Raw genomic sequence first — 26,717 nt, forward strand, 5'->3', positions numbered from 1 at the left:
ACCACTGTTAAGAGCTCTAGGTTCCACTCCATACGAGAAATTCTTTACTTCAGAATACCAACTATTGCACGCATCTTTAGCGCCGGCGATGTTGGTGGACCACATAGAGAACAAATTTTCACCATATTGCGATCGTGCGCGATGTTCCAATCTATTTTCCTTGGCTAGATGAAGGGCCCATTCTTGTGCTACTTGATTCATCTGAAATTGAAAGAAAGATCATATTTAAGCTTACCTCCCATACTACATATGTAGTTACAAAATTAGTAAGCCATAAATTTAAGATAAAATTGAAATAACTTTTAAAAAATTTCTATTATTTGATCAACTGCAGACTTTAGACCGTGAAAAGTTAATTTGTTTTGAAAAGACCTTCAAAAATTCGAGAAAATAAAAAGAAAACTTGTTCTGCACAAAATTGTCTAAATTTGCAAAGAAACTGATACGAAATTTACTATTAATCTATAAAAATTAAGTAACATCCATTTAGTATTAAAAAAAAAGAAGTTAGTACCAAAACGTTTGATATAGCAATCAAAATACTCAATAATTTCAATGATAACTCAAAAACTAAAACGAAAAGAAAACAAATGATGCGTAAACAAAAACTTATTAACATAAATAATTGTTAATGACAGCAATCACACATAAACCTAAAATTTTAGTAGCAAAATCGAGAAATGTCATAAAATCCTAGAAATTAGCAATGTTATTTGAAAACCACACTAAATATAAATATTTCTAACCTTGAATTGAATGGAGAATTTAAGGCTTTTTTTTGAGACAAAACTATTTTTTTATTAAGAGAAATTCGTAAAATTTTATATTTGAAATATTTACTTACAAATACAAATTATTAAATTTAAAATTGCAAAAAATGTATATAAAAGTGAATAGCATTTTAGTATTTACAAAATAAGAATAATGAAAAAAAAAATTAAAAATGTCCAGACAATAAATAAAAGTTATCAGCCCAAATAGTTCTACGTCTTCTGTTAAGATCAACAAAAAGACGATCCGGTTGCCGACTGCTGTTATTCTGATATCTGAAAGGACTGCACGGAGGCACCAAAGAGGTTCTGCGCAAATGTCTTCTTCTCCATTCCCACTAATCAGTTATAAAAGTTATTTTGTTTGTTGTTATTTATTGGATATATAAAAAAATAGATATTTACCATTAAATAATAGGAATATCTTTGGATTTTTCTTTAATAAAAGTTGTAGGAGCTATGAAAAAATGGTGAATGAAACGAATTTATCAACAATTCTTTATGCTACTTTAGGGGTGCTTCTCATTTTGCCTTTGTCCTCTAAGTCTTCCTTCCGATGTTAGAACCAAGCGATAAAGGGCTTAATCTTCTCAACGTGTGTTCGCAAGTCGCCCTAACAATTAATTAGCAGCCGCACACCAGTTGTGCGTTAGTAAAACATTCTTTCAGACAAACTTCCCAAGAAGTAGAACTGGACAGAGGATTGATTGGTAGCATCAAGAAAGGTGTTTCTGTTATCTTCTTATACCCTAATCTATTTAAGAAATACATACAAGCTATCATCCATGAGTGGATTGGTTCCAAATATTGAAAGGCACTCACTACTTAAAGAAACTTAACTGCAAGGCAATACACATAACAAAAGATAGGGGACTGGAACTATGGGCATTAAAGTCAACCTTTTTATGGTAAGGATTTTAAAGTCTGGCATTTGTAACATAAACCGTGTGAACGAGGATCTAGAGTACATCTAATAGTATTCTCTGCTTGCCAAAGAAGGTGACTAAAAGGGTTCACATAGATCTCATAGACCAGAAGGACACTACCTCACATAAACCAAGCGCCCATATAGCACAAACCTAGGCTACCCTTTTCTAGAGCTTTCTGTGAAGAGCATGTCTGGAGGCTCAAAAGAGACAACCTCTCCAGCAGACACGAATACTGTGGGCTAATCATCCACTTAATGAAAAGATTAAGGAACCCGTGGAGGGAATATAATAAAACATAATTGGATTTTTATGACAATAGACTAACCAAGAAAGGACAAATGATTTTTAAATACCACGAAGAAGTACAATCAAGAAGATTGATGGTCTGAGAGCAAACGGTTCGGACTAAACACAAACAGGCTAAATACCTAACCCCTCTAGCTCCCCGAAAGCTAAAGATACCACTCCTCAGGTTCAGCAAATTTCAGGAAACTATAATTTTGCGCATTATAAGGCCATTTTATTGTATAGTTAAATTCTACAACCTTAATTAAACTAACTAGAAGCTAGTATATAATACGTAAACTTATAAGAGTTAATGAACAGAGTATAAAAGAAGCTGCAAAACGAATTAGTTTATTTATTCGTTTGCAATAATAGGAGTTTACAATGAGAATTAAACAAAAATTGCAGGAGAGCCAGTAGGAGCCCTTTCTAGGGGATAAATATTAGACGTCTAAATTTAATTATTTTAAGTTTCAAAAAATTAACTTATAAATGGGGAAAGGACCTTCATTTTAAAGAAAATCACGGAATTTTATCTTTTATAGAAAAAGAGAAAAAAATTGTCAAAGTTGGGTGTTTTTCAACGTTACGCATTTTAATGCGCTTTTTGACGATCAACCCTTCTACCGGACAGTTTTAATAAATTAAAAATTTTCCCTCCAATTAATTATTTGACGAAAACACTAGATTTAATAGATTTTAATAAATTTGCAGTTTATAATGGAATCCTTTTTTTTTTTAATTACAGCATTAAAATAATAAATAATTTCTATCTTGTAATAAATATTTACCTCATGATTGATTTTGAGTGGTGGACTGCCATGCCTGGACCTGTACTCATTGTGAAACTTGACCATTTCTCTCTGGAAAACTTCATCGTTTCTAACTTCACTCGCCAAAGTTTTTGGTGGAGAAGTAAAACCACTAAAAAGATCAAACGAACGAATTATTAAAAAACAAATTTGCGTTTTTCTGTTTAAAGTTCATTCTATAGATAGAATTGAAGGTGACGCTAATTTGCATGCTTTTACCGATTTGTTGCTCTAAATTTGAAATTTAAATTCTATGAAAATTTAGGGAAAAAATACGTAAGATTGTAATTCAAGCAATTTCTTTAATGATTACTATAATAATAACAAAAAAAGAATATATTTTGATTCCTTTGGGCTACCAAAACATCACTAATTTAATGGAATCGGAAGATTTGTGATTATTGCAAGTGGATGGTTAAACAAAATAATCTCATTAGATTTAGTAAACACTGCCAAAGGAGAAGGAACGGCACTTTTATTTATGCTCTCGAAGGAAGACTAATTATTTAGATGGTTATAGTCTTAAGTCATCTTGTGCTCATTGGACTTTCTAAAATGGCACCAATCAACGTTATATACATATAGTATTATTTCAAAAGAAAGCTGCAACTATTTGATTATCTTAATGACATTCCACCAAGTGAACTCAATCTCGGCAAGATAATGAGGAATTAGGGGACGAAAATGAAATTTTGACTTGAGAAATTCAGCTGGAGTGCAACAATCCTGAATGCGTCCTTAGAAAAATTCTCTCTCTACCAGGCAAGAAAAGATGTATTTCCGTTCTTAGTGTTACGAATGTATAGATATTTTGTCTGCTATAAGATCAGGGGTCAAAAGTTCATTAATTAGACGGGTACAGAATTTTAGATCTTAGGAAAAGTTTTTTGAAACCATCTATGCAATAATACAAAAAAATACATGTTGCAATACTTTGATTTGGGCAATGCAAGAAAGCAGTATCACCACAATATTTTGCATCAAATAATCACTAACTTGGAATGCAATATTGTAAGTTGAATATTTAAACTAAACGAAGTATTTTAAAGTAAAAAATAACTGAATATTCAACGAAAAAATAAGCTCTTTTTTCTTGGAGACAATTATTTGAATGGATACTTAAGTGTCCTTGATTACAATTTCACGAATAGAAATTGAAAAATAACTTTGAAAAAAGAAATCTTGCACATACCCGATTGGCGGAACGTTCTCAGCAAATGAGCCAATAAAATTTCCAGGTGGATTATAATTGCATACCACAAATACTTGGCCCGTCTTACTTGTGGCTATACCAACACCTAATTCTTCACTTTCCATCCAAATCACCTGCGTGAAATGACCTGTGAAAAAAGTAAAACCAATTTATTTGGTGAAAAAGTATAGTAAGACTTCAAAATTATTTAATTTCAAAAGTTTTCAACTATAACACTGTTTCAGTAACATACACCAACAGTTTTGAAAGCTGCTGTTCTACAGAGTTCAATAAAACATTTTAAGCAATATTAATTTAAAAGCGTTCATTCGTAGCCACAATAATTTAAATAAGTAGCCACTCAACCACCAGTTTGAAAGTGCCGCGATCTCTGATCTACCAAGAGATTATCAAGTAAGACTGTTTCTGATAGAGGCTCCAACCAAAAAGAAATTATATTACAATAATTTTAACAAGCCACTTATTTGCGGGTTTTATTTATTTGAAAGTTACACCAGCGCTAGTTGCACTACTAAGTAACGACAATATTGACACCACCTGTTGTCACCCACTAACCGACGGTAGAAGATACACAGCGGAGAAACTCCCTAAAGTAATCTCTAGGATTTGTTGGTTCAAATTTAAAAGGCAATATGCAACTGTTTGGATTAAAAAAACTAACAAGGAAACTCTGGAATTATCAGAACGTAAACTCATAGTTCATTGTATTGGCCTTACAATCTAAAGGAACATCAATCTCTAAATGAACAGAGCTTCTAAAGACAGTGGATTGGAATCAATTTTATTATTCCATTTCACAGAACTTTCATCTGAATTCTGAATCCTCTGTCCTCATTACTCCATTACTTTGAGATGTACACACTACTTCGAAGCTAGACCGTCTCGTTAATAATCTAAAATTTTTGTTCTTATTTCTATTTAAAGTTTCTATTGCTACATTCACTCTGATATCTAAAAAGTAAAATGAAAATTTACCAGTTTTAAGTGTTGTAGGTTCTTTGTTAAAAACATGGTCCTTAATTTCAGCATACCAGTTCTCTACAGGTTCAGAACCGTCAACTTTGACATTGCCCGAACTACTCCAGACCAGGAATAAGTTCTCTCCGTATTCACTTTCAGATCTATGGATCATTTCTCCCCTATTAGCCAAATGACGGGCCCACTCTTCACTGTATTTACACAACTGCAAAATAGATTTATTATTACAATACTTTCATCACAACAATGAAATTAACATGATTTGACGCAGTTAAAATCTTTTTCTGTTTCTTGACATTTCCTTAGTTCTCATACATTACTCATCATTAGTTTAAAAATGGTGAGTTTTGAGTCTAGAAAGTAAGAGAAGGTAGGTGCGCCAACAGTCACTTGACCAAACTGCTTTGTTTGAGAAGGTGAATCTCGAAAAACCATTTAAAAAATTGCAGGCTTTTCGGAAGTAACTCAGCCATGAATAGGTCCAGGCATGACATTATTAATATTCAGTAAAAAATATATCTCTCAATTTGACGGCAGCAATCACACTCATGGTTTTTGTAAGACGGATATTAAGAAATATTGAGAGAAAAGTAATTTTTTTCAAAACTTCTTATTGGTGTTCACATATCTTATTCTATTGATGTCGTACATCAAAAGTTTCTTTGGTTTTAACGAAACGCGCAAGTTATAAAATGCAGAACTATACGGAATATTTTCCTGTAGTTATTCTAAATTTCCGTTATTGAAACTCATTCATTAACTCAGAGGAACATCAAAACTTTTAACTGTTATAGATTCGAATCTCTTTGTATTTTTCAGGAAACGTAACCTTTCTCTAACTTTTCACATTTTCACTCAGCGAAAGATAAAAATAGAAAAGAAAACGTGCAGTTTTCTAATAAATGGCTTGGTGCTATTTTTAAAATGTGGCCTACACAAATAGTTTTTGTAGAAAAAATGCTTAATTGTTACTAGCATTGGAGTCTGTTAAGGAATAAAGAATATTTGGCAAATTTAAGAAATCTGCTGAGTTATGGGGAAACATTTTGACTTTTGCTCGAATAAAAAGAAACGCTGCCTCAACCCAAAAATGAGATTTTTTGATATTACGCTCGAAACATTCAATTATTTTTATTATTATTTTTTTCCTTCTGAAATATAATTCATCTACACTCTGCGAAAGAACTGAAGCACTCCTCTAAATAGTTTTTATTAGGATTAGAGAAACTGCATAAATGCAGTTACTGAATTCGTTTATTGTAATAATTAGAGTACGGAAACGTCATGAGAGTTTTCTTCCAAATTTTCTAGATTTCATCATTTTAGAATTAAATAATCAATTAATAAATTGTTATAAACCTTAAGAACAGAGTTCTTATACTGTAAGAGTTAATAAACTTCTACTAGTTTTAACATTCAGACCTAATTCCAACAATAAATGATTAATAAACTAACTTTTTTGGAAAGTCGTAGAGGAGGAGCCTTGTGAAGCGCTCGTTTGCTGTTATGCGCTTCGAGACATTGCAGTGCGAACTGATCAGCTTCCACGAACGCAACTTCCTTCTTCTTGGGCGTAGAAACCTTCTTACGCTCGCCATTCACCTAATAAATACATGGAAAATTAAGCATTTTTCTCTTATAAAGTGAAATCAAGTAAATTTCTACAATCAATTAGGTTTATTCAATTTAACTTTGACAGTCAGTGGCTGACAGTAGAATTTTTTTATAAATTTTGTTAAAAGGTCGCTAAAAAGATTGAAAAATTAAGATTGAAATGAATCGACATTAAACACTAACTAAATCTTATCATTATCGTTCCATAGACAAAATGAATATAAATCCTTAGTGTAAAATAATATTAAAATGTTGTATCAAAATCAGAAAAAGCTATCCATTCTAGGTTCGGGAATGGAATTGTATCTACAAGCGAGAAGTCACAATAAAATCCTTGAACTTTTCTGAAGAAATGCTTTGGCAAGCCTTAATAGCAAGAGTAACGCTGGTCGTAACACCCTACACTTTACTAGTCATCGGTATGTCCTAACCAGCTGATGAACGCATTTCTCAACTTCAGCCATACTGCCGCTGTCTAAGCTCATCACTGTACTCTGCGCATTTTTCCTGTACTTTTTTACACCCATCATCCACAAGTAGTGCGTATGCTTAGAGTGACAGTGTAATGCGTTGTTGGGGTAGAAACCTCCAAGGATATCAAAATTGCTGAAGAAACGGCTAATCACATCCTTAGTCTCGTAAACCTGATTTTAACGTTTTCAGTTGATTTTGGGGGTTGAGTTATTACCTCTTAAAATTGTATCATAACTTATCAAAGAAGCTCAAATTTGAGCGTGAAATCTCATGCTGAGTGCCGTGATAGTTCGTAAATAAAAAAGAATATTATACTAAAACTAAAGAAATAAAAAAAAAAATGCCAAAAGCTTGTAGTGAATTACTAAAGTGTAATAAAATTTTATAAAATTCAATATGTCCGACACACATTTAACAACTGACTATACAAAAAGTAAATATAAATAATCATATAAAAAATGAACACGTCACAGGATTTCTAAAAAACTTCCGCACCTATTTCAAAAAACAGTGGCTGGTTTACTCAATTGCTCACTATAATTTCTAAAATTTTATAAAACAAAAAAAATGAGACTAGAATTTATTCCATAAACGGTAATCAATTAGATTATTATCCAATCAATTCAGATGCGTAAACAACAAATGAAATTTGGAATAATAAAAATAAATCAGTATTTCTTTTTCGTGACAGTTGAATATTGTGGATTATGTTTGCTGTCTCAGGGCCTGGATTGGACGAACCAAATACATTATTACTTTACAACAATTTTCTTTAGAATAACTATGAAAAATACAATAAACAAAAACTTCAGAAGTTCGGATACACTATGAAGGATAATTATTTTATAAACTTTAAATGAAAGAATCCTTAAAAAATAGTTTATCAATATTCCAATTGTTTTAATTTATTTTTAATAATTATTCTAACGATTAATAATTTAATTGCAAACAAAGCGCTCTGGAAGCAATAAATTTGTGAACAATAGTAATTATTTATTGATGGAACCCTCGCCAACATAATTCACTACATTCAAAATAAATAAACTTCTAAATAAATAAAATCCAGAATTAAGTACATAAAATTGGAATTACGAAATGATGTGCTAATTCTACCTGGTTTTTAGAATGATTCTTTCCCATAGTTCACTTATCGAACTGTTACAACCACTCATCACATAAAAACTCCAGAAATTTTTTTAGTAACCAACTTATAAAAATGGCAAAAGAAATGAAATCTGTAGCAAAGTCTGATTGCGCAGGCGGACGTAATGAAAATGACCACAACACAGAAACTGTTGATGCTGATAAAAATTGTGATAAGATAAACGAAACACAATTTATCTCCTAATGATATACTTACTTTTTATTTTTTAACAGCGATCAACTCTAGTGACTAAAATGACAAATATATGAGTCATTCGCATTAATAGATCTGCTGATAGAACATACAATTTAATTACCTAACACATACAAATCCACTTTCTCAACATTTGACGTATTGAACTTTTCGGTCTTTTAGCGACTTTTTTGAAGCCACCAAGAAGGTAATTAATAATGAATGCATTTTCCCTATCGATTTGGCCAAGCGAGGTTCCTTGCACATTCCCCATATCCCGCAAATCCTTACTATAAAGTGAACTGACTGCTCCTCCCTATCCATGCTGTTTGGGTGTATTTCCAATTCGGCCCCGGTAAATGTTTCAGGCTTTATCCAAAGAAACAAGTCCGAATTTACGCAACACTTCACTTTTTGCTTGGCAAATTAACCCTTCAAACTGGATGTGACTGCATTATGTACGGAACTATGCACCTCAGTGTTCAAGTTTATTTCAATGCACTTTGTTTTTTTATCATTAAGTTCACCTCGTTACCTATACTACTTTAACTAATTTAAGAATCGCCAAATTATTAAACAATTCTCTATCATTATTAGCTATTACCTCAGTCTATGCTAACGCTAGACAAAAATTTGTAAGGGAAAAGGTTTCTGCAGCGCCCGTATGCAATCTACTCACTTAAGACTTGCATGATATTGTCGATAACGTTCCTTCTTTGTTTCTACAATCAAATACCATTTCAGAGACCTCTGAAACTGTAGAAACGTTCTCTAATTCACTTATATTCTCCGAAATCTGTCGTAAAAATCAGAACATAAAGTTACTTCTTTCCAGTTAAAAAATCAATGGCATCAACATTTCCGTATTTTCCAATAAGGTCGTACCTACCTTGACAATAAGCATGTGGTTTTAATGGGATTATTTTAGAGATTTTACAGTTTGTAATATTTCATGTCTTAATTGAAGTCATCGTTTTTAAATTAAATAAATCAAAACTGCCACAATTGGAGCAATTTTTCATACAATCAAAAGGATACAATTTTTTATATAAATTTAAAATTAATTCTTAGAGGTAATATTCAGCAAGAAACTAAGAATTTCAATTATGCACATCCAAATTATGAATGAATATGAAATGACACAATGTCATAGAAAAACAAAATATTATACTAATATTCCATAGATTTGGTACACTTTAATTCACGAAAAAAGTGATAAAAAATTCACTTCTACATGTTGCGAAACCTCGCAGATAAGGACACCAGACGAACTAGAATTTAGTTAAGAGAGATATGTCCTGCCAACTTTCTACAATAATCCAGGAGATGAGAAGTGGTTTTTATCCCAAAACATAATGATTTAATCTTTGTGTTTAATACCTAGTATCGCCCATAACCAAAGATTCAGGTAAAGTTTTCTCATTAAATGCAGATATAAAATACAAACAGTGATGAACAAACTCTAAACGATAAAAAGTAATAGTAATAAAATAAATAATAAAACAATGTAATATTATCTAAGTATACCTGATTTGTGATGGACGAAGTTACGCTCTCCACTGGCTTCTTCTTTTCATTGTCTCCTACAAAGGAAAGAAATTAATTAAAGAAAAATAAAAAAAAACAGAACTAAATAGACAGACATTATTATGGGAATCACATATCTGCAAGGAGGTTAGTTATAGTGCCCGAGTATAGAAGAAACTTGAAACTCTTGAAACACAATACTGTGGAATCCAAAAGCGGCATCTTCAGTACGTGTGACAAAGGTTACTCTTCATTAATATTGTTACTACAATGCTAGATTGCAATTATTAAGAATATTGCTACCTATTACATTTCAAAATGACAGTAAATTCACTGAATATTACTTAATGTGAGCAAAACAAGCAATTTATTAAAATTCAAAATTTTACGTAAACTTTATTCGCTGCAATAATGTAAGAAGAAGAAAAATTTGTCTACATTTGTTTGATTTTTGGATATAGCATTTAACTGTTCACTCAGTTTCTGTTAGATCAATACAGTTTTAATAACGTTTACCTAAGTTCCACTGCACTTTGTTTCTGAAGGAGAGAAAAATATGCAATCTATCACTTCTATATTTGATTCAAAATTTAATATCAATAAATTTCTCTTAGATGGACAAAAAAAAACTATCGGCTTTCATACTTTGTATTGGTTGCAGCTTCATTTTAGGCATCTAGGCAGTTAACGTTCTATCAACAGAAATTAATCGGCGCATAAAATCTGTTGGAATATTTGAAATTAATCGAAATAATTTTATTTAGGTATAAAAAAAAGCATTAAATAAACAAAATGTAAATGTTACAAATAAAGGCTACGTTGGCTTGAAGTCGATTGCAGAAAAATTGGTATATTCAGAGCCAAAATTAAAGAAAATAGATTGACTCAAGACTATTTTGCAAGTTTATCCAAAACTTAAGAGGTATAAATCAATTCGATAAAAAAAAGTAATCAACAGAATAATAATATCAATAAAACATATTAAGAACTTATGAAACTATGTGGAAAAATTAAACGAGAGAAATTTTAACTATAAATGATGTAAGCAGAAATACTCAAAAATAGAAAAGAAAATCAAAATAATAAGGATGTAATATAGATAAATGACTAATATTTATGTATTCATAGATACTCCTTATCGAACAGAAAGAATCGCAGAAATAAAGGGTACATAAGTTTCGATTAAGAATTTGTAGTTTAGATATAACCGCTTTGAGCAAAATGTAGAAATGGGAATTTATGCAAAAAGGAGAGTATCCAACATTTAAAGCGAAATTCGCTTATTCTGCTAAAAGCGAACATGGGTCTCCACTTAATCTAAATAGCAGCCCTATTAATCTGAAAAACCCCACCTAAGGAGCTAAAGTAGGTCCCTAAATACACTTTCGCATTAGTAAAGAGAACCACTTTCCAAATCTTTTCAAAACGGTATAAAAATTACTATAGTATTCCATTAGGATTAGTTTCTGGTCAGATTTTAATCAAACCTTGTCTTATCTACCCCAATTTTTCTTTGAAAATATACGATTCTTCCTTTTAATATGCCGTCTCCTTTATTTGCGGAATGTTCGTCCAGTTCTTTATCACGAGATAAAACCCCAAACAAGAGAATATGACAATCACATTTCTTCAATATTGAAAATAATGGGGCAGAGTTCCTTTATTCCTCGTAATCTTCACCAACTTTGAATACATTACCGTAGCGATAATCCGTCCAAAGCGAAGAATATCATGAGGCCATTCTTAAATTTCACCCGAAATATGTACTCTACTAAAAAGCTGTTCGACAGATCTAATGACTATTAACTTGTGATACTGTTACGCATGTGCCAATAAAAAAAGAAGAATAAAAATCCACGACCAAGAACTATGCAAATATGGAGCAAAACACTAAATATTTATTCATCAAATTTTTCTCTAAAATGAATTTGACTAGAAGTTAAAGCGATAGGCATGGATATACTCAGTTTTCAAGTATTAAGTGCTAAAGGAGCAGTAAGTTAATGACGGAGACGAAATCAATATTTACACCAATTCTGAAACAAAATTTAAAAGCAAACGAATTTTAAAAGAAAATACAATAAACCAAATTGTTTAGAACCAAAACGAATTTCATGCAGCATATTTAAGGAAATACTTTTAGATAATATCTGTGACCTGAACTTGCCTAAAAGCTAATGTAATCTGCCCCTCATAGACATAGAGAAGGCTAGACTAGTGGTCAAAGTACATTATAATCAAAGTGACCCAATTAGCATAATGAGATGGCCCCACAGAGGCCGACAACGTACAACCCCCCAGCTCAGGTCACAGATCATTAAGTTGAAAGGTCATTAGAATGAGGAACAACCAACATATTATACATATTAACAAAAAAATGAGCTGTATATCATTCAAAAACTTCACATAACATAATAAATAATATTCTTTTTAATTTATTTTTTTACGTAATTTAAAAAACGAAGTAATTTATTTTTAAACTAATGGGAATCTAAAATTACATTTCTTTTGATATTCAAAGAGAAATCGAGATAACAATATGTATGTCACCGATATTTTTAAATAATGATGCAAATCAATAATTTTTATTTGATTAAAACAAATCAATTTTATAATTTAATGGCCATATCTAAAATTGGCTCCCCTTCTATATTTTTTTAAAAAGAAAGAAAACGTTTTATTACCAATTTATAACAACAGCATTTCAGCACAACAATGTTAATAGATTAGCAGTCTGAACATTGAAGAATTATAACAAACAAAGGGTGGCGCCTTAACGTATCTCTTGCACTTGTGCAGTTCACCATTCCAGCTGTGATTACGGCTTGATAGTATTGACGGGGCTAAGGCTAGAATTTCGGCCACCACCGTTAGCTGTTAGCGAGATTAAAAGCGCTATAACTGTTACACTGTCATTTTGAATTGAAAATCTTAATTAAATTTAAATTCTCTGTTATAGATCAGTATAGAATTTGTCAGTTTTAGACTGAATGTCACCAATTTTCTTGATCTACTATAGCAAATTTTTTACTCCCTCTTTCAAAAAAATAGGAATTTTAGTTATTTATTTGTTTTACTTGATAGATATAGTCAATGGGAAATGAATATAGCACTTACTGCAATAAACGAAAATTAAAAGGGTTCTTCATTTACAAAAAGTATACTCACCAACAAAAAGCAACTGTAATCTTGTCTTTAAAGATGTCTGAAGGAAAATTTTTCAGTTACATCTCAGTTACGAAAATAGTTCAGTTTAAACGAACATTTTCTTGTATTTTGGTCAAGAAATTGAAGAATATCATTTACATTTCTCTAAAAAATGTTTGCCACCTGGTAAAACACCACACCCAAGAGAAAGGGAGTGTGTGGTGAAAAAGAAAGAGGGTAATTCCGTTTAAGTCGAAAGGAAGGTTCCGAAAGTTGGACATAATATGTATACTGTAAATTATCGATTTCGACTATCCGTTTACAATAGCAAAGTGAATCTTAAAGATATAAAATTATTCACTATTTTATAAGATTAATATCTACTGACCAAGATTTGGTGTCCTAAAAGAGGTTGTAAAAAATGATTTTACAAATGATGCCATTTTTAATTCTTATTGAATTGGTTTCGATTGACTAAAATGAAAACAATAAACGAGTAAAACGTTACTTGGCAAAACTCTGGTCCATACTGAAAGCACGCACAGAACTGTAGGGAGGAAAGCTTGGGGTTAATGGTCTCATGTTTACTACGTTTTATCTAGGACAGTATTCAACGCAGAAGGGTTGCGAGTCTTTTTCTTTTTTAACTTCATAATCCAGCATTGAATAGAAATGGAAAACTTCTACGCTGTTTGCTCTTTTCACCGACACTTAATTTCTTTTAATTCATTTAACTGTATTCTATTCATATGAAGAAGCTTTTCATTATTTGGAAATACTTGATTAATTGCGACATAAATCAACAAAATGATGCGAGTCATTACATTTCCATTGTCCTTGTAATATTTTGTTCGTGAATCGTTAAATAATAGTAGTATTCTAAAATAAAAATATTAGTACCTAGAAATGCTAACTTTCTCTGAAAGAAAATGGTGAAGATTTTTCAAATCGTAGAATTCGTCAGAAATATGCATTGAGGTGCTTTTTACGAATAGGATCGAAATCGTTCTCCCGCTTCCACTCTGCCACGAATAGTGTTGTGGAGTGAAATCTTTAAGCAATAAAAGCTTTATTTCGCAGCTTCGAACGAAATAACATGTAATAAAAAATTAAATTTAATACATTTTGGGGTGGCAGGCAGTTTATCACAATTGCCAAGTTCATAGTGCAAACAAAATATTATAGAATAAAATCGATAAAAATCATCACAGCTGAGTCAACCGTAATAAAATAACCTCGCTATGATGATATTGCTAACAATTTTCTTCCATCACAAGATTGAAAAACGACGATTTTCTGAAGATAACCATGTAAGATGTTTCTGCACTCGCGACGAGGGACTGGTAAATTAACTGTTATTAAATCCGCAAAATCAAAACTGTGATTCAATCCAAGATAATCAATATTTTTTTTCATGAGAATAGAATTTTGAATTTCTCGTCCAAAAGAGAAAACAGTCCCTGCTTGAGCGCTTTCTTGATGGAAACAAGATCCTGAAGTTTCAACAACTATGTACGCACACCTTCATAAAAGGCAAACCTTTTTGTTTCTCTTATTTTATTTGATTACAATAATATAATTTGAGTTATACAATGAACTTAAAAAAAATCCATGTATGAAAAAATATGAAACAATTATTTTAAAAATTCAATAATTTGGAACCTTACTTAATACGAGAAACACTTTTCCCGTTTCCTGTTGACTAAAGTTCAATTTACAAATAATATTTTTAGTCTAGCATCAAATAAAAAATCTCTGCTAAAAACTTAATGAAATTAACCAACTAATAACTCACACTGGTCCACTAGAAGATCAGAGAAATGATCCAAAAAGTTAAATAAAATAGAAAACTCCAGTAGCTGACAGAATTTTTTGACACGGTAATGTTGCCATGAGTAACAAAATAAACGTAGGGTTATAAAAAGTATGTCACTCTCTAATCAACTCTAAACTACCGCTGGCATGCCAACTGGGATACAAAACCTCCAAGACCTTGCAGTGGGGCTATAATCTCTGTGAGAAGTGTGCTGAACTTGTTCTAGTTCGCAATATTACACTTAATCACAGTGTAGAGCACTTTACTTTCTTGGTTTACAGAATTGGTTAAATGTATGTTATTTTGTTTCGATCGAAACATATTTACTTTTGATTATTGAAATCAAATTAAATCAATCAACGATATATTTGATAATGCTACACAGAGATTTTTACTGTGACTGATGAAAATCCTTCTGTATATCCGGCAATACCGCTTCCAACACCAGATCCCACGCTAACAAGGATCAGAAATAAAATGTTCTGTTTTAACCTCAAGCATTCCGTTTTTAAATAAAAATTTAGCTAGCTGATTAACACTAGTCTCTGTTAAAAAAAACTAAAAGTTTTTCCCACCAGATTGGTACATTGGTAGGTAGGATCAGCCAGCTGGATCTAGAGACAAACGTTTCATCCATAAATAGGAAAACCTGAATGTGAGAAACATTTTCAGATTTAAACAGAAATCTGTTCCAAGAAAAATTGAATGAAGAAGCATAAGTTAGTTACATTGATAAAGACTAAACGTGAGAATCGAAACTCATGACTGAAACGGCAAGATCAAATACACTTTTAAACTACTTTTCTACGTGGCCGCAAATCGAACCTCACTTGACTCCCAAACCAACCAACCTACAAAAGATACTTTGAAGACCGACGTGGAAATATATGGCGACAACTACATAACTAAAAATTACTCATATTGACGATTAAATAAAATCCAGTCTAGACCGGGAATCTAACCCAGATCTACAATATAACTTAGCTTTGCAGGCCTTGTTTTTAATCTCAAGAATAGGGCCTATCCAAAATTCTGATTAAAAATTAATATCAAATCGATCCACGTATTATCTTAAGAAAGGCCCTAAATACTCCATACTGTGGTTCTAACTACGTACTCATCTCTTTCGCCAACAAACTTATCCCTATCCCAATCCTCTCTTTCAACACCTCTCCTTTACTCACCTACCGGACAATCGTCGCTTGAAGCGGAAATTACCTAGAGATCATCTCTTAGATGGAGTGTTCCTCCTTCCTAAAGAAAAAAGTTAAGAGTGTTCGCTCTAACCAGCGAACCATGTCAACACTTTTACCACATTTAACAGTTGGTCTACATTTTTGTAGTAACAGTTTAACATATTTTCTTTCATAATTTTAAAAAACCAACTAGTCTAATGTCTACAAAACTTTAACGGTATAGGTAACTGAAAAGAAAGAAAGTAATTTGCCATCGACACGTATGGTGTAATAAGGAATACAAAAAATAAATTAGACAAGCTGCATGTGTTTGTTAATCGAATAACAAAATAATTCAAAACAAATTCCTGTAAAACACGCCAACCATGTCAGCTGGAAATTATCTACATTTCCATTATCGGTAAACAAACACGGGAACAACCTGCTGAATTAGACACGATTCAGTCATTAGCTTTATTTGCAAGTTCTTCCCCCCAACTAACATAATTTAAAAAATGAAACTTATACAAATATATTTTATAATTATATTACACTATCATAACGTTTATTTAATAGAACGGTGCCGAAATCCAGTAATAAGAATTTTGATTTCTTTTAATAAAAGATACGGATGTACTCGCAGTATACGAGGGGGTACCCAAAAATAACCGGAATTGCGTTGCCGCGCATGGAGCTTATGTAGTACGCATTTCTGCCGCTGGACGTGTATAGCGCAATTCCTTGCCAGTTCAGTCCTGCCTGTGTTGTCTGCCTCGCTTGTTCTGTTCATCTGCAGTGATTGTTTTTACCAGCGCTGTTTTGTTCTTTTTTCGTTTTTTATGATGGTAAGTTTAAGTGAACAACGTGCAGCTCTGAAATTTTGTTTTCTACTCGGCAAAAATGCTGCTGAAAGTGTTTTAATGTTGAAAACAGCTTACAAAGATGACGCTATGGGAAAAACTCAAGTATACGAGTGGTTTACTCGGTTTAAAAGTGGCGACATGTCGATTGATGACAAACCTCGTTCTGGACGTCCATCAACTGCCCGAATCGACGAAAATGTTGAAAAAATTCGAGAGTTGGTGTTCACAGACCGTCGACAGACAATTGATCAACTGTCAGAGAGTAGTGGGTAATCTTGGAGCTCGGTTCAGCGAATTTTAACGGAAGATTTGGGGATGAAAAGGGTTGCTGCCAAGTTTGTTCCTCGAGTTCTGACTGACAATCAAAAAGAACATCGAGTTGAAACATGTCGTGCTTTGAAACAACAGCTTGAAACTGATCCAGACTTTCTGTCAAAGGTCATTACTGGTGATGAGTCATGGTGCTATGGTTATGACCCAGAAACAAAGCAACAGTCGAGCCAATGGAAGACGTCATCTTCACCCCGACCAAAAAAATGTCGTCAAGTCAAACATCAAAACAATGCTGATTTGCTTTTTTGATGCCAAAGGCGTAGTCCCATTCAGAGTTTGTCCCCCCAGGTCAGACCGTCAATCAAACCTTGTATTTGGAAGTTTTGAAAAGATTGCGCAATAGTGTCCGCCAAAAAAGACCCGATTTGTGGCAAACAGGAGACTGGTTCTTCCACCACGACAATGCACCTGCACACACAGCCATCTCTGTTACACAGTTTTTGGCTAAAAATGGCATGGTTCCGCTGCCCCACGCACCTTACTCGCCTGACCTGGCTCCGTGCGACTTTTTCTTATTTCCACGCATGAAAAAGGGCATGAAAGGTCACCGATTTGACAACATTGAAGAGGTCAAGAAAAAAAACGAAGAAGGAGCTGTCAGCCATTTCTAAAGATGACTACAAAAAATGTTTCGAACAGTGGAAGCACCGGTGGGACAAATGTATTAGTTGTAATGGAGAGTATTTTGAAGGGGATAAGGTTGTTCTGTAAAAAATTTGTAAATAATAAATAGCTTTTAAAAAATAATACCGGTTTTTTTTGGGTACCCCCTCGTACATGATGTTCGCTGGAAACACCACGTCTTCCCAATAAATCTAACGTTAATAACAATTTCAGAGGAATCATTCGAATTATCGAATATTTCTGAAATTTAAGCTGCCTACCATTTAGAATAAGAGTTTGCTGGAGGTAAGCAATCTACAAGTTGGCAATAGAAGAAAGAGAAAAAAAAAAGGCATTGGTTGAGAGCAGTCATAACATAAATCTAAAGCAATGAAAATACAATTAAAAAGGAAGTAAACTACAAAAACGAGAATAAAATTAAAGAAAGGAAAATATAGAAGAGGAGAATCTTGAACGTGGAAGAAAGAGACTGAATTGAAGATGAAAATCCGGTTGAGAAGATGAATCACTCGAAGATGGCGTCAAGATCAAAAAGTAGGAAGACATTGGAGAATACAAGTGAATTTAAGCTATATTATCTTAAAATTCAACGCTTCATGAACGTTGGGACATTCGAACACCAAACACCGGGTCATCCTCAAAGAAAGGAATCCTGAACTTCGGGCCGTTGAGGATTGAGTTGAAAATATAAATTTAACTCAAGTAAAAGGTTTTTCGTTTTTACAGGAACAGTTTTGAAATGAAGCTATTGTCACAACGTCAATCATTTAACCAAACAACATTTGTTTACTAAATGTTTACCTGGTATGGTAATAAGGGTAAGCTGTTTAAGAAGTTCGTTGCTGATCTCCTGCGATCCTCTAGTCTGTGAAGTGATCTTCCTTTCAATTTTATTACCTCGGTATGTTTGTACAGTCTCTTTGGTAAGCGTCTCAAACTTGGGCTCCTGAAAAAACATGTACAACTTTTGAAAATGCAAACTAGGAAAGTTTAAAATACAGAGTTCATTTCAAGATATATGTATTCAATTAGAAGAATTCTAAAATAAAATCACAAATACCTTAAAGGATGTCTAAAAAAAGAAATCTTAATTGGAGAACAAGGGGAAGTTAAGGAAATCATTGTTATCTATCATTACACATTCGGAGGTATTTAAATGAAAAAATCTATTGCCAGTTTGTATACTTGCATAAATTACCTAATTAATATAAAACAAGTTCGTCAATATATAAAAAGAACCATGAAATTGCCCACAAAAGCAAATGAATAAATATAGGACTGTTTGGATCCACAAAATCCCTAATAAGCCTATCTACCTACCCACAACGTACATTGTTAGAAGTTATTTTTTGATAAAAAATACAAATCTTACGATCCGCTAAAAAATTCAAAAGACCTGAATAAAAGACCATTCCACATCCTGGCTGAAATATATTTCAGTCCACACTGCAAATGTTCTGGAGGTCATCTTAACATACTTCATCTTAGGAAATGCAACAGTCATCCAAGTGATAAACTAATTTGTCCGTCTATTTTTTTCAGCATACCAAAGACTAACGCCGAATTAAGGGCGGAGGTAATTCAGATTAGCTCTATTTTCCATTCATCTTTCTTAATACACGCGATGCAACGAGATGAAGTATCCGAATCGAATATAATGAATACCACATTCTTAAAAAAAACGGTTAATATTTAAAATTTTAAAGTTACAAATATAGAATATTTTTTGAATTATATGAAAAATAGATAAGTACGCCGAAATCTCCTTCTTAGTACCGGTAACGATAGAAGATTGTAATTTCTCAGTACAGAACCACCTTCCCTAATCAAAATAACAATCAATCAATGCGCACTACAAACAAACAAACCTACATAATAAAAACTATTATCACTTTCTTAAACAATTTAATTAATTAGCTGATCTAGTTTAAATAAAAATGGACCAGCTCTACTGACCGAACTGAAGGTTAAATCTGTGAGTAAGCTGGGCAGAAGATTATCTGATGGCTAAGAAGAATGGTCCACAGAATTATTATGTAGGTCAATGTCATCTAAATAAATATTAAACAAGATAGTCTACAGTAACAAAGTACGCATATATTGCAGTACTGAATAAATACTGCAATTGCTAATTGCAAAATGCAATTTTACAGACTTCCTTAGAAAAGTCATAAAAAGATGGAAAGATTTACATTAACTTTGCAGATATAAAAGCCCTCAGCAATGTTATTTTAATAGTAAAAGAATATAATATTAAGAATAATATCCGAAATGTGATTAAAATTCATATAGAATTTTATGTTGCAATTTGCTAATTATTATTTAAATGTTTCTAAAACTATTACAGTAAATTTGAGGTATTTCCTATCAGCAAATAATTATTCAATTCGCATTGTTTTATGAAATAAATCAACGATGGAGAATGGTGCTCTCTGATAGTATTTTTGTGGTGAACAAGTATTCACATACTGACATGAAAACTAAACAAAAGGAACAATTATTATTCATTAAAACAAAATTCTAATTGTGAGCGTAATTAGCTGACCTTGTTGCTGGCCATTTTAATTTCCTTTTCAAACTGGTCCAAGAGAAACTAAACTCACTAGTTGTTTTACTTTTACAAAATTATCTCAATTAATTCTGTCTTTCTCAGATTGGTTGTGAAATTTAAGCGTACTATTCATTTCTTTCTTTTTCGGTGATTGTTAAATTTATCATAAAAGGAATAGAATTGAATTCATTCTTGAATTCTTTTACTTTTTAGAGACTAGATAATCTTCAGAGCTTAAAGTTGTCAATGTTGGATTACACATTTAAATTGATTATATTTATTCTTTTTTTAGATGATAGCTGGTCTGAAACGGTGTTCAACGATGAAAGCTTGGATAGGATAAATAATTTTCGTTTTTTACACTGATATCGACAATAATTTCACTTCAGTCTTAGTTTTAAAATGTACGTATTATTAAATTTGTGTGAGGTACCCTTATTAAAATATCGTTGGCTTCAAAATATCTAATACTGTATAAAGAAAATGATCAAAAACCTGGTTAATTCAAGAGAAATTATTGCATCTATCTGGTAGATGTTAAAGATCTGAAACAGGTCAGAAATGGAGAACACAGAATTGCTGAGGCAGTACAAATAAACACATCATTTATTTATTTTGACGTAAAAGTATTACGGTATATTAGCTAGATGATGTTAATTAGTTGGAAAAGAAATTTGTGTTGCTAATAAAATATAATTCTGACCTTTGTTTAGAATGAGAAAACAATACAAGTAGGAGAAGCTCTAAATTTTGTAGAAAAATATTCCGCCCAACATTGAAGGTAAGGTTAATGGTTTGTCTAGAACCGGATAGACTGTTATGGTTGGTGCACAAATTAAAATTGAAGGACTGCTCTTAATGTACCAATCGAGAAATGCTCACAAACTCTGTCTTACCTATATAGTTATAGAAAGAAGAGTATTTAACATTAAGTAGGAGAAACTGAATACTGCGATCTATCATACAACATTTTAGAGATTACAGTGTCGCTGGAAAGGTCCATTTTAAGGAACCCCAGACGGACAAAAAATAAAATAAAACTAAAAAAATATCTCAATAAAAAAACAACGCAGAAAGCAAAAGTTCTTTATCTTTCGATTTGGATTTTCCGAAGGATCCGTCAGTAAATTAACTGTCAGAATCCGACATCTGGCACGGGAAGTACCATTGGTAGTTACGCTCAGCTCTAAAGTGACATATAAATCTCGAATTTACATTCTAAAATTTATATAATATTATTATGTGGAGTTAAAAGGACTTTCAAAATTTTTAGAGAAAATCTCTAAAACATAAACGTTATTTTGTGGAACGGATTTTTGAGAAATGTATTAATAAATATATGATGCTCTTAGAAATATACAATATGTAACAGTTTCTTGTATAAGTATTGTAGAAAAATGCATTTATTAAAGCTACATATAATAGCTAGAACAAAATCTAAACTGCCTTGACAAAAAAGGTACATCAAATTAGTTGAAACAGATACGATGATGTAAATTAACAGTTAATTATACGTCTATAAATTTATAATACCCTAAAGAAGGCAATAAATTTGCTGAAACGTCGGTAAAAAAAGAAAATTGTAAACAAAACTTATTGATCGCTCCACAATATCGCAAGAGAATCATCAATAACGGATGAAAAATAAACTAGCGTTAGTTAAAAACGCTTTTATGCAATAAATAAATAAAAAAAAGGTTTATATTTGACGTAACCTTCGTTCATTTAAGATAATATTAAATGGACCTATCCGTACAGTGGTTCCGTCGGAGTCTTTTTTCAATTTCTCTAATGTAATGAATAAATAAGTGTTCTTTGTTTTTATTTGAAATGGCTTTACGGGGAACTTGACATTTCTCTCGACAATCTCGTTTTATGTTTCATGATTCTGGAAGGGATGAAAATTGTTCTTTGATACCGGTATAGCTAAATAATATACTTTGATACTACTTCATAATAGATATATTTTAATGGTGTATCAAACAAGTGATAAAATAAAGAGATGCAGCTAGAACGGGCATCAAAAACATTGGCACTATGGTTAGAAGTAGCTGAAGTTATTGGTCAAAAATGAAAGTTACTAAATAGGTAATAATGAACAACTTTTGACAGATCTTTTAGGTAAATTGACCGCATTTACTGAACTACGTAGAAACACATTTTTTTTTTTGTTAAACAACTAGGTATTTAAGCAAATCTAACAAACAATTGTTCCTTATAGATCCTGTGATAAATTTTTCTATAACAGTGAAATCAAGTAAAAAAGGCTTGAAGAAATCAAATATTGAAGCATAATTCCCGAATCAGCGATTCATTATTTCCAATGAAATCCTAAAAAGACTTAACTAATTATTCAACTTGGAGGGCATGCGTATTTCGAAGCTCTGTTAACAAACGTCAACATTTTAATAATAGTAATAGATGATAGACATGAATATAATCAGTGTACTATATCCCCAATATTGGTTGCAATGACTTAATCTTCAGGAAAGTAGTACTCAACAGGCTGAGTATCAGATGGCATAACTAGTTTACATCGTGGATATTGTGGTGCCCGCGACTTCTAATCTGTCAACTGTACGCAATATGAAGCTTCGAAAGCGCCATTCGAAAGTTCCACTATAGGAAGAAGTAATTAGTGATAATAGTGACAACCGCACTCAAGGGTGGTCCCCCTCGAAGGAGGTTTGTGCGAACTGAGGGCTCATAAAGCAGATGGAGAAAGCGGTTATCCTGACAATCTGCCCTCACCACCAATCAGGAAAAAATCTTAATAACATGGGTTTCCCTGGCATTAGCGGGAAGCCTCAGGAAATTGAGAATACAAATAAATAAAATAAATATAAAATAAATAATAATAAAAATAAATAATATAGTAATATATTGTAGTTATCGATGCGCCAAAAAAAATATTAATAAATAAAATGAAATTAAGCATATTTCAGCTCTACTTAAAGTTAGGTATTATATATAAAATATAGATTACCTGCCCAATTTTAGCAGAATTAAAGGTTCTCTGTTCCTTTTTCCTGATCATGACTACTCGACTGTTGCCGCCCGGTGTGAAGTCATGAGCGTGCAACGAGGGACGATATCTAGTTAAATCCATCCCCGCCAGCTTGAATCAGCCTTGTTAACAGCCTGGAAAAAAAACACCAATCAGAAGTCCGAATTTTAGTGAGTGTTAAGGAAGGGATAAGTGAAGAAGATATAAACATTATATTAACTTTTCTTTTAAAATAAAGAAAAATTTATTAATTAGAAGAAAATTTATTGCAGTTAAGCAATATGAATGGAAAACTGCAATAATAAAGATAACTGAACGCAATTTGCGCTACAAACTTTTCATAAACATGGAACTTTTATTCAGGATATACAGCCACTATAATAAAAGAATATTATTAAGTTACAATATAATTAAATACTGCATCTTTAAAGAGATGAACGTTATAGAACGTAACGAAAGAGATGAATATATAGAACGTTAACAATCAGTAAAGCAAAATAGATAAAAAATACCGTAATGTTGAAAACACTTTTCAAAGAAAAAGCAGCAAGTTTATTTTAGGCATCCTGCAAAATTCAAGTTTCTAAATTATCTTTTATTCTAACCATATATTATGAATTTCGAGATCCTGTTCTCCAAATTTTTCCAGGCCTTTTTTTCTCCAAGTGCTGAAATTAATCATTATCTTAGATTAGAAATACCCACTCATCAGCATCAACATGGTTGTACCATGATAATTTTCGGGTATCGACGTAATCTTCATACCTATAAATAAGGGAACTCTGCCGTAACTAGCGAGACCCTACAGATTCTTCTCCGAAATTGCAATTCTCACGTTAGACTCGCAAGTTTCTGTCGCGTAGAGCATGACGCTTGCTATGAATAGGTGGAAGGATCTTCTTTTAATGTGGATCAATTTACTCCGAAATATCGAGTTTAATAATTGCCTTTCTAAAAAAGTTTTTATTTGACCAACAATCAATTTTGAAGTTCCAGCTGTTGATATCCCAGCCCTCAGATACTTAGACTCGATTTGGTACACCGATGTAAATACTTATCATTCACAGTCAAGATAAGAGACAAGATCCGTCTGTATTGTGGACTTTATGACCACTAAGCCCATTTTAATTAGGCTGCGATAAGCTTCATCATTATGTGTGCTAGTTCATCCTCATCTTCGGCTATAACTTAGACCATATGCTAACTGCAGCTTATGCAGAGTTTCTAAAACCTTCTCACTGCATTTGTCATGTTCTCTTCAATTCAGCGAAGGCAACATCTATGAAGAAAGAGCTGAGGTGAGACCATTTATGTCTTTGTGATCTTTTTGATAGAGGGAACGATTCTGATACGCAGTTTCCTAGTTTATCCTGACATCTCGTGTACAAATCGTGCACATGAATTAGAGATTTTCTGTCTGACCCTCCTCAGTTAGGCTTTCTCTTCCATTCACTTCTCTAGGGAAACAAATCGTAAATAATGATCAAGCCATTTTAAGTGGAAGTGACCTAACATTATTTTGTTAAGGCTAAGGGTCAGTCAGTTTACTCTGTGTAAATTTATCTAAATTGAATTGCCAGGATCCTCGCGAGTCATTCTAACCAACAGTTATTCTTGTAAAAAAGTAGTAGAATATTATGATGTGACACATTTATCTAGAAAGATCCAGTGGGTGTGTGTAGATTCATACTCTGTTCACCGATTTGCCACATCTTTAAGAAAAGTGTTAGCATACAGTAGAAGAGGTGGAACAAGCTAATAAATAAGTCAGGACAATCTTTAACAAAGCTGTACACACAAGAACTCGGCTCATCTAATTATAATAATTGTACGAGTAGGAATCTTTCATGCCGTGTGAAACCAACACAATTGCAGTTGCACATCACCTAATAGTAGACTGCAAAAAAGTCTAGAAAGAGAAGGGAAAGACAGCGGAAGGCCATCATTACAACCTGCATTGTCCTCGAGGAATATATTTCCATGCATACAGTTGAATTTAAATCCGACCTTGTGGGCCGAAATAATCAATAATAGACCAGAATATATATAATACAATTATTTTCTTTCTTAAATTAACAATCGGAGCACCAAAATTGTAAGTTGCAAATCAAGAGAAGTTATCAACTTTAGGATTTGGAAAAGTCTAGTTTCAATGACTGCTAAGAATATAAGTGTCCGGCGATAGATTTTATTAGGGGAGAATAATGCTGACGCAAATTCTAGAAACCAATATATAATTGATCCAATTCTGAAGTAAAATTAAATTTGACCGTTATAGTGTCCGTATATAAAACGAAAACCAATATGTGATTTGCAGGTAAAGAGCCAAAGGTTAAATTAAGAACGAAGAAGGTCGTAAAGGCACAACCAATTAACTTGTTTCTTGAAAAATAAAGCCAAAATTTCATTGGTGCTTGAATAAAAACTAAGTCTTGAAAATTATAGATTCAATCACATCTAAATCGTAAGCTGCAAGTTGCTTGGATCAACATTAAAAGAATAAAATGGGTTTGAAGTGGGCTGAGAGATTTGGGATAAATACCTTCCTTAAAATGGCCAACTTTAAAAGAATGTTACGATCACACAAACCTGTGCATCTTTCATTCCATTAACTTTAGGTAAGCATTCTTATTAATTCTAATAAGTGCATTATAAGAACAATGCAATCTCGATCAATGAGCACAAATTTAGTTTTCTAGAGTGGGCAAACTCTCATATTCCTTCCTATTACCGAGCAAGATATTAAATTTTTTATGACCATGATAAATAAATTAAATTTTAATATTAAATTAAAATAATTAATTAATACAAAAAGAATCCCAACGATGAACACTTGAAGGAAAACTTATCTTACGATTTGATCATCACCATTTATCCAATGTTTATTAGACCTTGGACTGTAATAAATATGTTTACTCGAAAAGAGATTGGGAGTATTTGAAGATGAGTGATTCTATAGCCACCAAAGATTGATTAAATTTTTTGTTTATAATTGAATGAAACCAAATAGATATAATAAAAATTCTAGAAAATTAACGGTAAAGAGAGAATAATGTGTGGCAAAAAGATATAGAAATGACCTTGAGCACATATCAGCAGCACAACAATACCCCACAACTTGTAAGGCGAAGCACAAACAATTAATATTCCTGACATAATAACGCTGTATGCAAGTGCGCACATACTCGTAAAACAGACAGAATTATTTCTATTTTGGTGTACTAGAAATTATGATAAATTCGTAAAATTTACGAGATTATCAA

The 26,717-nt window shown here is 32.3% G+C and overlaps 1 protein-coding gene across 4 annotated transcripts in view; it reads right to left on the reverse strand.

The window, feature by feature from the left end:
- Positions 1-26,717, reverse strand: part of LOC141449200 (uncharacterized) — a 180,490-nt gene that overhangs the window by 5,476 nt on the left and 148,297 nt on the right. For 3 of the 4 annotated variants that reach the window (XM_074118376.1, XM_074118375.1, XM_074118377.1), the window contains 8 exons: positions 23,434-23,588; positions 18,698-18,842; positions 9,939-9,994; positions 6,443-6,589; positions 4,985-5,192; positions 3,989-4,136; positions 2,776-2,908; positions 3-201 (listed from right to left, as the gene is read on the reverse strand). In XM_074118376.1, the coding sequence (XP_073974477.1) occupies positions 3-201; positions 2,776-2,908; positions 3,989-4,136; positions 4,985-5,192; positions 6,443-6,589; positions 9,939-9,994; positions 18,698-18,842; positions 23,434-23,556 (1,159 nt within the window). In that variant the 5' untranslated portion in view covers positions 23,557-23,588. Of the gene's footprint in view, positions 1-2; positions 202-906; positions 1,109-2,775; positions 2,909-3,988; positions 4,137-4,984; positions 5,193-6,442; positions 6,590-9,938; positions 9,995-18,697; positions 18,843-23,433; positions 23,589-26,717 lie in introns of those variants that run through there. The other variant, XM_074118378.1, reaches the window with a different exon arrangement.

This window comes from Rhodnius prolixus, unplaced genomic scaffold, assembly GCF_049639745.1.
Source record: "Rhodnius prolixus isolate KJV_2025 unplaced genomic scaffold, Rpr scaffold_2, whole genome shotgun sequence".
Classification (NCBI taxonomy): Eukaryota; Metazoa; Arthropoda; class Insecta; order Hemiptera; family Reduviidae; genus Rhodnius; species Rhodnius prolixus.